General features: G+C 39.4%; 1 protein-coding gene across 1 annotated transcript in view; it reads left to right on the top strand.

The window, feature by feature from the left end:
- Positions 1–8: 8 nt before the first annotated feature.
- ZFC3H1 (zinc finger C3H1-type containing) overlaps positions 9–12,984 on the top strand; it is a 53,968-nt gene continuing 40,992 nt past the window's right edge. Inside the window, exons 1-3 of the mRNA XM_021092001.2 lie at positions 9–830; positions 6,758–7,174; positions 12,863–12,927. Coding sequence (XP_020947660.1) covers positions 233–830; positions 6,758–7,174; positions 12,863–12,927 — 1,080 coding nt within the window. The 5' untranslated portion in view covers positions 9–232. The remainder of the gene's footprint in view (positions 831–6,757; positions 7,175–12,862; positions 12,928–12,984) is intronic.

Genomic DNA, 12,984 nt, shown 5'->3' with positions numbered 1-12,984 from the left:
CCCCGATCGCGGAGAGCAAGGGGGCGCTAGGGAAGGGAACTGAATTGCGACGGTCCGGCGAGAAAGAGCTGGGGTGCGGGGAAGTTGGGGAGCAGAGCCCACTAGGTGTCCGAGTACTGTAAAACCGCACCGACCGGGTCCGTTAGGAAAGAAGGAAACAGAGGAGGAAGACAATTGTAGGGTGGATCCCCGGACAGAGGGCTAAGGTTGTGTGGAAGGCACTGCTCCCGGGATGGCGACCGCAGATACTCCGGCCCCGGCCTCCAGTGGCCTCTCGCCCAAGGAAGAAGGGGAGCTCGAAGATGGAGAGATCAGCGATGACGATAATAACAGCCAGATACGGAGCCGGAGCAGCAGCAGCAGCAGTGGCGGAGGGCTGTTACCGTATCCGCGGCGAAGGCCTCCTCACCCGGCCCGGGGTGGTGGATCCGGCGGAGGCGGTGGCTCCTCCTCGTCGTCGTCCTCTTCTCAGCAGCAGCTGAGGAATTTCTCACGCTCACGGCACGCGTCGGAGCGGGGCCACCTCAGGGGACACAGCAGCTACCGACCCAAAGAGCCGTTCAGGTCTCACCCGCCTTCCGTGCGGATGCCTTCGAGCTCACTGTCCGAAAGCAGCCCCCGGCCGTCCTTTTGGGAACGGAGCCACATTGCCTTGGACCGTTTCCGTTTTCGAGGCAGGCCTTACCGGGGTGGGAGTCGCTGGAGTCGGGGGCGAGGAGGGGGTGAGCGAGGAGGCAAGCCGGGGGGCAGACCTCCCCTAGGAGGAGGAGCAGGATCTGGATTCAGCAGCAGTCAGAGCTGGCGAGAGCCCTCTCCACCTCGGAAGAGTTGTATCCTTAACGTGGCGGTCTGCCCTGGGTGTGTCACTACTAAAGTTCCTTTTAGCGTCATTGCTAGGTCTTTGAGATGAGTAACTTTTCTGAACCATCAGAACCGCTTGTCACTGTAAGTATACTTAACGTAGTTGGTTCTTTGGTAATCTCCATGTGTCAAACCGTAGCGTTATTTTAAAAAATTACTTTATTGAGTTTATTGCTTTTTAATAAATATTTACGTGTTATGGATGGGGGCCAAACTAATGGAACCTAAGGAAGTGTAAAATCAGATCTGTAATATTACATCAGAAGCCCAAGTTTCATTAACCCTCTTTTTAATACTACCCTTGCTTTTAGGTGATGTTGACTTAGATTTTTAGAGGAAGAAAAAAAATATTAGCCATAAAAAGTTTGGGGAATACCATTGCTTATATCATATTGCACTGCGACATTGGAAATTGTGAAGTTTCATTCTGCATAATCCTACTGCTTTTATTTGAGTCTGTTTTAACCTTTCTATCTTGATTTATTCTTACACATTGCTGCCTTCTAAAGTTGGAAAAAAAAAACCCTGGTATATTCACCAGCTCTATTAATTCAGAGGCTTTAAATTTATATGTCTTTTTTGGAAAACTTTAAGTCTTATTTCTTATGTTCACATTTTTGACATTTTATAACTCTTAGAGTTGGGCTACAGAGAGAATGAAACTTAACAGCATTTTTATCTCAATATATTGGAAACCATGGGATTTATGGGAAGGTGGAGATTATGGAGAGATTGAGAAGGAAAATTGCAAAATATCTGTTTTTTGTCCCTTCTGATCTTTAAACATTCCTGAGTTTACTCATCTGAAGATTTGCCATTTTAAGATGTGTTTATATGTCTGTGTCTTGACTTATTCCATGATAACCACATAAAAAGTTTACTAAGAACTTTATTACTGATTGTAATTTCCATGGTGTAATGATTTTTTAATATATTCATTATATATGACACTTAACATATAATGACATTTGTTTGGGAGACAGTGAACATTATTTTCATGGGATACTCAGGCCCAAATTGTCTTTCCCAGATGTCAGGATAGAAATATAGGTTTAGGTAAGAAGTAGCAGCTTCTGCTGCTAGTGCTCTGAAAAAATTACAACCAAAAGTTGGATTAGGAGCACTCCAGGATTGTTTCAGAAAAAATCATTTTGGTATTTAACTTTTTTTTTCTTTTCTTTTTTGACCGCCCCGAGGCATATGGAGTTCCTGGGCCAGGGATCAGATCCGAGCCACAGTTGTGACCTACGCCACAGTTGCAGCACTGGATCGTTAAGCCACTGTGTCGGGCCAGGGATCAAACCTGCATCTCATCGCTCCAGAGATGCCACAGCAGGAACTCCCTGTATTTAACTTTTCAAAAGAGGATAGTCTTCCAGTGAAGTTAGAAAACCTCTGCCCAAGATATTTTTTAATCAAGGATTTATTAGTTGTCAATTATGAATCTAAAAGCAGAAAGGCTATTTAAGTACATATATTCAGATTTTTTAAGAGTACAAAGATGAGACTTGTAATTTTTGTGGGAGAGACATATCAATGACCATAGTTCAGTGTAAAAAGTTCGAATTGAAGTATGTAAAAAGTATTATGGAGAGCTTAAAGTTTTTTCTTAGTTTATTTTAGAGAAGAAAGTAATGAGTAGATTTACCTAGCTCCTGCCTTTGCCTTCTCATTCAATACCAATTTGACCTCTACCACATACCTTCATTAATTATTAACCTTATATAGTTTGTGGGGTTTTTTCTTTGGCTGCTCCCGTGGCCTATCAAAGTTTCTGGGCCAGGGATCGAACCCATGCCATAGCAGCGACCCAAATCGCTACAGTGACAGTGCTGGATCCTTAATCTTCTGTGCACCACAAAAGAGAACTCCAACTTTATATGTTTTTATTAGTAAATAGGCATATGATGTTGTGAAACAAGTACAGGAAAAGAGCCTGTCTGATTTCTACAATAACTTATAAGAAATGAGCTGTTTTGCTATTTTTCTTTTCTCAGATGCTGCACTTAAGGATCTTCTGTTTATTGTTTTTGAAGTATCATTAATGCATCCTAGTGGTGGTATTCTTTGTAAGAATTTGCAAGGGAAGACATAGTTCCTAGCCACGTCTATATAATATGAGCAAACAATTTGTAATTTAAAATTTTATTAATTCAAAGCTCTTTAATACCATAATTGTACTGAGTTTAATTCATATTTCCACTGTTTTTGTGGTGTATTTTTATTTTACAAATGTTGCATTAAGAAAGGATAAGGGTTATTCTGTGGCTCCTTTTCATAATCTAGAACTGAAGTAACATGAGTACAGATGGGTTTCTTTTTTAAAAAACTTTTTTTCTCTGTAATATGATGCAGCTTTAAAGAAATAGAATAAATCAGATTCTATTGTAGTAGTAGTTATTTTCATTCTCACTCATTTTTACCTTTCCTTAGTGATAGACACTTTGTCAGTCAATCTTAGCACATGTTTCCTTTGGATGGCTACTATTTTAAACTTTCAAATCTGATCAGAGCTAACATAATTAGGCTAATGTCTTTTATCAGTAGAAAGACATTCCATTTTCACCTGTAGTTTTAAAGGTTGAATGGCAATTCTTTTTTAAACCACGTTTCAGTTAGAAATTGCATCTTGGAGTACCTGCTGTAGTGCAGTGGGTTAAGAATCTGACTGCAATGGCTCAGATTGCTGCAGAGGTGTCGGTTTGATCCCTGGCCTGGCACAGTGGGTTAAAGGATCTGGTGTTGCTGCTGCAGCTGTGGTGTAGATCACAGCCCCTGGCCCAGGAACTTCCATATGCCATGAATGCGGCCATAAAATTAAAAAAAAAAAAGAAAGAAATTGAATCTTGACCAATTTAATATATATATATATATTTTTTTGTCTTTGTGCCTTTTCTAGGGCTGCACCCACGGCATATGGAGGTTCCCAGGCTAGGGATCTAATCGGAGCTGCAGCTGCTGACCTACGCCACAGCCATAGCAACGCAGGATCCGAGCCTCGTCTGCAACCTGCACCACAGCTCATGGCAACGCTGAATCCTTAACCCACTGAGGAAGGCCAGGGATCGAACCCACAACCTCATGGTTCCTAGTCGGATTTGTTCACCATTGTGCCACAGTGGGAACTCCCGACCAATTTAAGTGTTGGTTTCATCTTAGTGGGAGATTTCATTTAGCCTTGAAGGAGATTATTTAATTATAACTTAGTTGCCTCTCATTTTTCTATCCTTTAGTTATTAATTTATTTTTGGCTACACCTATGGCAGGTGGAAGTTCCCAGGCCAGGGATCAAACCAGTGCCACAGTTGTGGCCTGTGCCAAGCTGCCACAGTGCTGGCATAAAGGAACTTTTAGTTATTTTTTGTTAGTATATTGAATGTTTTTTTAAGTTACTGTGGTTGTGCCTTTAGATGATTCCATTGAAAAAGTGAGGTGTAAATGCATACAACTACAGAATTGATTTACAGAGAGTATGTAATGGTTGGGTAGGGGGACAACTAACTATCTAGCTTCATGTAGGAGGTGGCATTTGAATTGGGGTCAGTTTGAAGAACAGAAAAACTAGACACAAAGCTATGCATAAATTGTAATAAACATGAAAATGGTGAGATTGGAAAGGAATCATGAAAGCATCATATGCTGTAGGATTTTGGACTCTTCTTAGATTAAAACAAGGGAAGAGATCTGATCAGATTTGTGTTCTAGAAAGATTAGTCTAGCAATAGGATGGGGATGGCTTGTGGGACTTAGAACCTCAAATGTCTATCACTAGGCAAAACTATGAGTGCATTAAAATATTCAAAATGAAGAGAGGCTAAATAGAGCTCATTTTTTCAGGCATTGGGAGAGAACTAAGTCATGAAGACTATTGGCAAAAAAAAAAAAAAAGGGTAAGGAAACAAAAGGAGATTGGAGGTATAGAAGCCAAGAGAGAAGCAGTTTACAGTGTCCAAAGCTGCAGGAAAATCAGGCAAAATAAGGTTTGGAAACATGGTAGATAAACTCAGCCAGCAGAAGCCAAATTCCACTTGGTTAACGATTAAGACAGGTAATAAACTAATATTCTTTCAAGAAATAGCTCTGGAGAGGAGATCAGAAAACCAAAATTTGCTAGAACAGTTTTGCTGCAGAATTGTGAAGACTTTCTTTTTTCCTTTTGGCTGTGCTGGTGGCATGAGGAAGTTCAAGGGCTAAGGTTGAAACCCAAGGCACAGCAGTGATAACGTCAGATCTTTATCCCACTGAGCCACCAAGGACCCTCTAAACTTTATTTGTTTATTTATTTATTTTTGTCTTTTTAGGGCCGCTCCCATGGCATATGGAGGTACCCGGGCTAGGGGTCCAGTCGGAGCTGTAGCTGCTGGCCTACGCCAGAGCCACAGCAAGCTGGGCTTCGAGCAGCGTCTTCGACCTACACCATAGCTCACGGCAATGCTGGATCCTTAACCCACTGAGCATCGCCAGGGATCAAACCCTCGTCCTCATGGATGCTAGTCGGGGGTTTGTTAACAACTGAGCCACAATGGGAACTCCCTGTAAAGATTTTCATTTGTAATGCTCATTCAGTTCTAAAATATTTGGTGGTAATTCCCATTCTTGAATTGGTCATTAGGGAAGTTTAAAAATCTTTGTAGATTGCTTGTCCAGTAAGTTGTTGCACAGTTAAAGAAGAAACTATATTTAGGGAACTGTAACGTTATATCCCTAGCCAATTCAAATGATTTATAAATGACATATTGTATTAAAACCACATAAACTATTTGTCTTTTGTTAATTTCTAGGCTGGAGAAGTGAGATGGAACAATTCTCATATGTATGAATTATTTCAAATAAAAGTTGTAGTTTGGGACTTTGTAGCCATTTCCAATCAAGAAATTATGTTTCGTGTATTGCTATATTAGAGAAGAAAAACCCCCAAAATAATTGGTTTAGATATCCTTATCTTCAGGGGGAAATTAGTTTAGAAGCTACATTTTGAATATCACCTGAAGTTTTATTTTTTTATTATGTAATTGCCTTCATTACCTTAGTTTTACCTATCTTGGATTTTAGTATACTTGATGACCTTTAAGATAGTTATAGGTTAGGTTTTTAATACAGTGTTTCCTATTCATAAATTAGTCTTAAGTATTGGCAGTGTACATTTTTTAATCTCTAGTTTTTAAAATTGAGACATGAGAAGAAACTAATTTAAAAAGATGAGAAATGTTTTCTCCTGATGATTTAAAGTGTCAGTCATCCACATCTGTGACAATCATTTAGTTTCTCCCCTCTTTCTTGAGAAAGAATTTTTTTTTTTAGGGTCATACCTGAGGCATATGGAAGTTCCTAGGCGAGGGGTTGAATCAGAGCTGCAGCTGCCTATATCCAACACAGCCACAGCAACTCGGGATCCGAGCTGCAACTGCGACCTGTACCACAGCTCATGGCAACAGTGGATCCTTGCAACACTGGATTTTTGATCCACTGAGCGAGGCCAGGGATCGAACCCGCATCCTCATGGATACTGGTTGGGTTTGTAACCTGCTGAGCCACAATGGGAACCCCCAAGAAAGAAATCTTTAACATTCAGCTCATTATGGGCTTTCCTAATACGCAGAAGGAAGGATTCTGTAACCTAACTAGGTGGAGTACTTGTGGGTACGATGGGTAGTAACTGTTACTAGTGATTTTGTAAGTGTACTGTTTATGGATACTTGTTAAATTTGAAGTATGAGCACATAGTGAAAGTGGGCATTAGCACATATGTTAAATGGAATTTAGTAATTTAAAAATGTCAATTCATCTTCCTTGAAAATCAAATTAAAAAAGGAGACAATTCATCAATAGCTTAATGTGTTTTTGCTAAATTAACTGGAAAATTTTTGGAAACTGGTTTCCTTAATATGCTGCTCAGCCAAAAGCTTTGGAAGATCTCCATCAAGAAAACAGAATTATTCATCAAAAAATGAAAACTGTGGGGAAGAAACTTTTGAAGATTTACTTTTGAAGTATAAGCAAATACAGTTGGAACTAGAGTGCATCAATAAGGATGAAAAACTAGCTTTGAGTAGCAAAGAGGAGAATGCACAAGAAGATGCTAAAACATTGAACTTTGAGGACCAAACAAGCACTGATAATGTCAGTATTACAAAGGACTCAAGTAAAGAAGTAGCTCCTGAGGAGAAAACACAGGTCAAAACTTTTCAGGCATTTGACTTAAAACCACTCAGGCAAAAATTGACTTTACCAGGAGATAAGAACCGTTTGAAAAAAGTTAAAGATGGAACAAAACAACTTTCTCTGAAATCTGACACTACTGAATCTAGTCAAGGTAATGGAATTAAAAATTTCTATTAGTAATGAGATTCTTCCTTCTCTAAAGGGATAATTAGTTATTTTGGTAGTGTTCTTCATTGAAGTGACTCTAAGATTTGTGAATTCTTTTTGCACTTTCCACACAGACATGTTATTGAGTGATGACAAGTTTTGTTTCATTCTAATTTTCTCTTTTGGCCTTAAGTGTGGGTCAAGACTGATAATACAGTTTTTAACATAAAGTGTTCATAGTGGGCACCTTGTTTCCTAACTTTCAAGGGGGTGCTTTTGCTGTTCACTTTTTTTTAAAATGGCTACACACACGGCATGTGGAAGTTTCTGGGCCAGGAATTGAATTGGAGCTGCAGCTGCGGCAATGCTGGATCCTTTAACCCACTGTGCTGGGCTGGAGATTGAACCCTCGCCTCCACAGTGACCAGAGCCATGCAGCCATATTCTTAACTCACTGTGCTACAGCAGGAACTCTGCCATTTACTTTTACATGTGATGTTGGTTAAGTTTGTTATAGGTGTCCTCTTTGGGGTAAAGGAAGGGTTCACCCCCCAACCCTATTCCCTGTTTGAAATTTTGAATGGATGTTGAAGTTTATCAGATCTTTTTTCTTCATTATGGAAAAGAGCATCTGATCTTTCTTCAGTTTATTAGTGTAATGGTTTATAATTGGTTGATTTTTGTAGTATAAAACACCCTCATATACTTTGGAGAAATCTAACTAGTTCATGATACATCATTTTTATACATCATGGATTTAATTTGTTGATTATTTTCTTCTTATGAATGTGTAATGATAAATTTATATACAGAAATTTTACTGTACAGTTAATTTGAGTTTTGACAAATTGAGGTAGTTGGAGAATCGTTGCCAGCTATCCTATTAAGATATAGAACAGTTCCATTAACCCTCCCACCCATTTCTTCTTGCCACCAACCCTACCTGGTAACCACTGTTTTCTGACCCTATACTTCTGTATTTTCCAGAATGTCATGCAAATGGAGTCATAGTACATTGCCGTTTAACTTTTAGCTTCTTTACCGTATAGCAGTGTGTTTGAGATTCATCCATGTGGTTGTATATATCATTAGTCCCCACCGAATGATTGTGCTCCAGTTTATCCATTTTCCACTTCAGGGACATTTAGGTTCTTCCAGTTTGGGGCAGTTATAAAAATCTTCATAATTAAAGTTTTGCTAATTTTTTAAATAGTTTTTATTATTTTATTTTATTTTAATTATTATTATTATTTTTTGTCTTTTTTTGCTATTTCTTGGGCCACTCCCGCTGCGTATGGAGTTTCCCAGGCTAGGGGTCTAATCGGAGCTGTAGCTGCCAGCCTACGCCAGAGCCACAGCATTGTAGGATCCGAGCCGAGTCTGCAACCTACACCACAGCTCATGGCAACACCGGATCGTTAACCCACTGAGCAAGGCCGGGGATCAAACCCGCAACCTCATGGTTCCTAGTCGGATTCGTTAACCATTGCGCCATGACGGGAACTCCTGCTAATGTTTTGTTCAGAATTTTTCATCTAGGTTCATAGCCTGTAGTTTTTCACCCTCTTTTTCCTTACAAGTTTTAATATAAGTAATGATGCCCAGAATGAATTGGGGGGGGGTTCCTCATTATTCTTTGGATTAGTTTTAAGATTGGAATCATTCCTGGGATATTTGGTAGATCAATTTGATTAATATGTGTCTCAGGGTGTTCCTCCTTGGGTTTATTTTACATGGTATATGTGCTTCCTGCATTTGAGTGAATGATTTCTTATGTTGGAAAGTTTTTGGTTATTATCTCTTCAGATATTTTCTATGGCCCTTTCTATCTTCTTCTATCACCCCTATAATGCAAATGTTGACGTGTTTAAGGTTGTCCCAGAATTCTCTTAGACTTGTCTTGTTTCTTTTCATTCTTTTTATTTTCTGCACCCATGATTTCCACCTCACTTATTTGTTGTTCTGCCTCCTGTAATCTGCTCTTGGTTCCTTCTAGTGAATTTTTTATCTTGGTTATTGAATTTTGGACCTTTGCTTGTTTAATCTTTAAGTCTTCTATTTCTCTGTTCAGCTTCTCTTCTAATTTATCAATCCTTGCCTCCAGTTTTTGTTTTTTGTTTTTTTTTCCCCCAAGATATTAGATCGTCTTTACTGTCATTGTGCTAAAGTCTTTTTTGGAGCTGCTAATCTCCAGGTCACTTAGCTATTTTTCTGGGGTTTTGTCTAGTTCCCTCATCTGGCTTATATTCCTCTGCCTTTTCATTTTGTATAGCTTTCCATCTGGTTTCCTTTTTTTGCAGGCTAGAGTGTTGTAACTTCTCTTGCTTGTGGTGTCTTCCCTTTTGTGGGGGAAGTCAATACAGGGGCTTGTTACAGATTTCCTGTTGGGGGGGACTGGTGCCTGCTCACTGATAGGTGGAGATGAGTCTTGTCTCTCTCGGTGTGATTAGGGACAGCTCCGTGTCTAGGAGGACTTTAGGCAGTCTGTTGATGGGTTGGGCTCTGTTCCACCTTGTTTGTTGTTTGGCCTGGAGCTTCTCAGCCCTGATGGGTAGGGCCAGATTTTTCCAAAATGGCAGCCTCCAGGGGAGCTCACACCAGTGAATATGATGACTATTCCCAGGACCTCTGCCTCCAGTGTCCTGCCTCTGCCTCCAGTGTCCTGCCCCCATCAATGAGCCACAGCTGCCCGTTGCTTTCCCAGGATACCCTCCAAGATCCGGAGGCAGGTCTTATGGAGTCCCTGCTTTGCCCTGGGACCGTCACATGGAATCCTGTGTACACCCTCCAAGAATGGAGTCTGTTTCCCCCAGTCCCATGGAGCTCCTGTGCACATGGTCCTCCTCCCAGTGCCAGCTCACAGCAACACCAGATCCTTAACCCACTGAGCAAGGCCAGGGATCGAACCTGCGTCCTCATGGATGCTAGTCAGATTCATTAACTGCTGAGCCACGATGGGAATTCCTTCTAATTTTACTTTTTTTACAAAAATACTCTTCTTTTGTAACTTCTCAATTCTCAACTGTTGATGTCCTCAGTGTTCTATTTTCTTTTTCTTTTTTTTTTTTTGTCTTTTTTTTGATATTTCTTTGGGCCACTCCCGCAGCATATGGAGGTTCCCAGGCTAGGAGTTGAATCAGAGCTGTAGCTGCCGGCCTACACCAGAGCCACAGCAACGCGGGATCCGAGCCGCGTCTGCAACCTACACCACAGCTCACGGCAACGCTGGATCGTTAACCCACTGAGCAAGGGCAGGGACCGAACCCACAACCTCATGGTTCCTAGTCGGATTTGTTAACCACTGCGCCACGACGGGAACTCCCTCAGTGTTCTGTTTTCCTTGCATGTTCTCAGTTACTGTGGTTTTAACTACCACCTATATCCTGACTATCTCTAGCTCAGTTTAGAATTTCAGGTAGTAATTTTTAAAATACTACATGACTATACAAAATCAATTTTCATTTTGGAAATATTGAGTAAGAATTAAAATAATAATTTTATTGTAGAGATCTGTGACATTGGTAGGACAGAAGGACCAAACTACACGTTTGGTCAGTTAAACCATAACTTGCTTTTATAATCTTTGTGTTAAGTTAGACTTACGGCCTGAAATTTATGCTTTATATTTGTTTTAGGGGTAACATTGTACTCTTTGGGTATCTGCCAGCTTAAAGGCTGCTTGTCTGTATGCTCCCTTAAAGAGACCCACTTTTTACAGATGAGGAAAGCCTCATCAACTAATAGACTTCTCATGACTTAATGAAATGCCTAGGTTTCTTCTCATATAGGAGAAATCATTAGTGCTTTCTGCATTTATTCTGGAAAATTTTTATTTTTTTCTTTACTTGTTCATTTTTGTCTAATAGTTATTACTGTCTAGTCAGTTTTAAGGTGACATGCATTTGTGAAAATCACTAAACTGCAGAATTGCCCAAGAAATACCACAGAGCTTTTGGGCAAATGTTGTCAGGGAAACAACACTCAAAAAACTTTGTCAATGGCATATGAAAAAAAGATAGGAACCTAATGAGAATGACAGTGCAGGTTTACATGTTTAATGGGTAAAAACGCCTGAAATACTACCTACAATAAATAAGTCAGTTTATCTTGAAAAAGGCATAAATGTGCTTGTGGAAGTAGATTTGCAGCTTTTAAGTTACTATGAAATAGAGCAAAGCAGGTTATTTGAAATTGGACAGTAAGTTGTAACACCAGATGGGAGTGGGTATGGCTCATCACATACACAGTGAACATAGCTAGTAGATTGATCAAAGTGTATGTGTGTGTGTGTTGGGGGGGTGTTTGTATGTTCCTATATGGCTCCGGCTAGGATCGCCTGGGTACAGTTTCCTGTATTCTTTTAATGTTTCTCAGACACAGATTGCACATAAGCAAATGTGAAATTTGTGTTGTGCTCAAAATTATTTTCTAGAATACCAGTCACGTTGCAGCAAATTCATATTTCCAAAACAAGCCTTATGGCAGAACTCATCTAACTGAAAGTTTGGTGGTTACCTTCCATTTACTTCTTCTAGGTACTTGGTTAATAATTTTTGTACTTATTGAATAAGTTGCCGATTCTTTTACCAGGAGGCCTACTTGAGCCATCAAGTTAGGATGTTTGAAACACTGGTAGTTGGTATTATGGAAGGAAAAAAAACACTAGGCCTGGGGTTTAGACTTAGTTTGAATCCTAGCTTTGCAGATTCAGTTGTGTCATCTGGAGGAAAGATTTTCTTAGTTTTTAACTTTATCAGTTTTAGCTATGAAAATGTCTGTCTCACTACTGTTGTAAATGTGTTGTAATTTTATTCTGTGATTTGTAGATCTGTCATAGATTAGATAATATATAAATACGATTTTGTGAATAACTCCATCAAAAATCTAGGTCTGAGCCTAGAATTCTGGAAAATGTGTGAATGGACTTAATATTACTGATACATAACCTTCTGCTGAAGCTTTTCTAGATAGAGGACATTTCTTTCGTGGATAAATCCAATACATTCTCTAAATGTTGAATTAATTTCAACTTTTAAGGTCTGAACAAATCACCATAGTCTTATCTGTATTATCTTTTCATAATGTTGTCTTCTTTTTTTTTTTTTTTTTTAGGGCCATACTTGTGGCATACAGAGGTTTCCAGGCTAGGGGTTGAATCCGAGCTGTAGCTGCCAGCCTACACCATAGCCACAGCAATGCTGGATCTGAGCCGTGTCTGTGACCTATACCACAGCTCATGGCAACACTGGATCCTTAACCCATTGAGTGAGGCCAGGGGTCGAACCTGCATTCTCATGGATAACTAGTCGGGTTTGTTAACTGCTGAGCCACAGTGGGAACTGCAGTCTATTCAGTAATGAAGCTTTGTTTCTTGTCTACACTATAAATTCTTATTTGAAATAATTATTTTTAGTTTAGAATTCTAATTATTTTATCATTGTGTAATTTCAATATAATTCAATATTTTGAATTGTTTTTGCCTTACAACTTTCAGAAGTGAGGTTGATATGAAAAGTTCGATCAATTTTCATTCTCTCTAACATTCTTTCCTTTTCATTGAAAGATTGAGAAAATGAGACCCTTTTAATGAGACCTTTTAAAATAATTGCTAGTAAATGTCATATAACATTTTATTTTAAATTGATTGTAGCAGTCTTTTAAAGCATTCAGAGTATGCTGTTTTATTTTAAAGGTTTAGAAGATAAAGAACAAAATTTAACAAGAAGAATCAGTGCCTCAGATATTCTGTCTGAAAAGGTAAGATCTGTTTATGGGCTTGGATATCTCTGTAAGACTAATTCTTGCACTGCTTTA

This window comes from Sus scrofa, chromosome 5 (assembly GCF_054392235.1).
Source record: "Sus scrofa isolate SSC_HxYL_T2T_F1_AM1 chromosome 5, Sscrofa_HxYL_maternal_Yorkshire_Landrace_v2.0, whole genome shotgun sequence".
Classification (NCBI taxonomy): Eukaryota; Metazoa; Chordata; class Mammalia; order Artiodactyla; family Suidae; genus Sus; species Sus scrofa.
The sequence above is the reverse complement of the archived record's forward strand: the minus strand, read 5'-3'. Positions and strand labels throughout refer to the sequence as shown.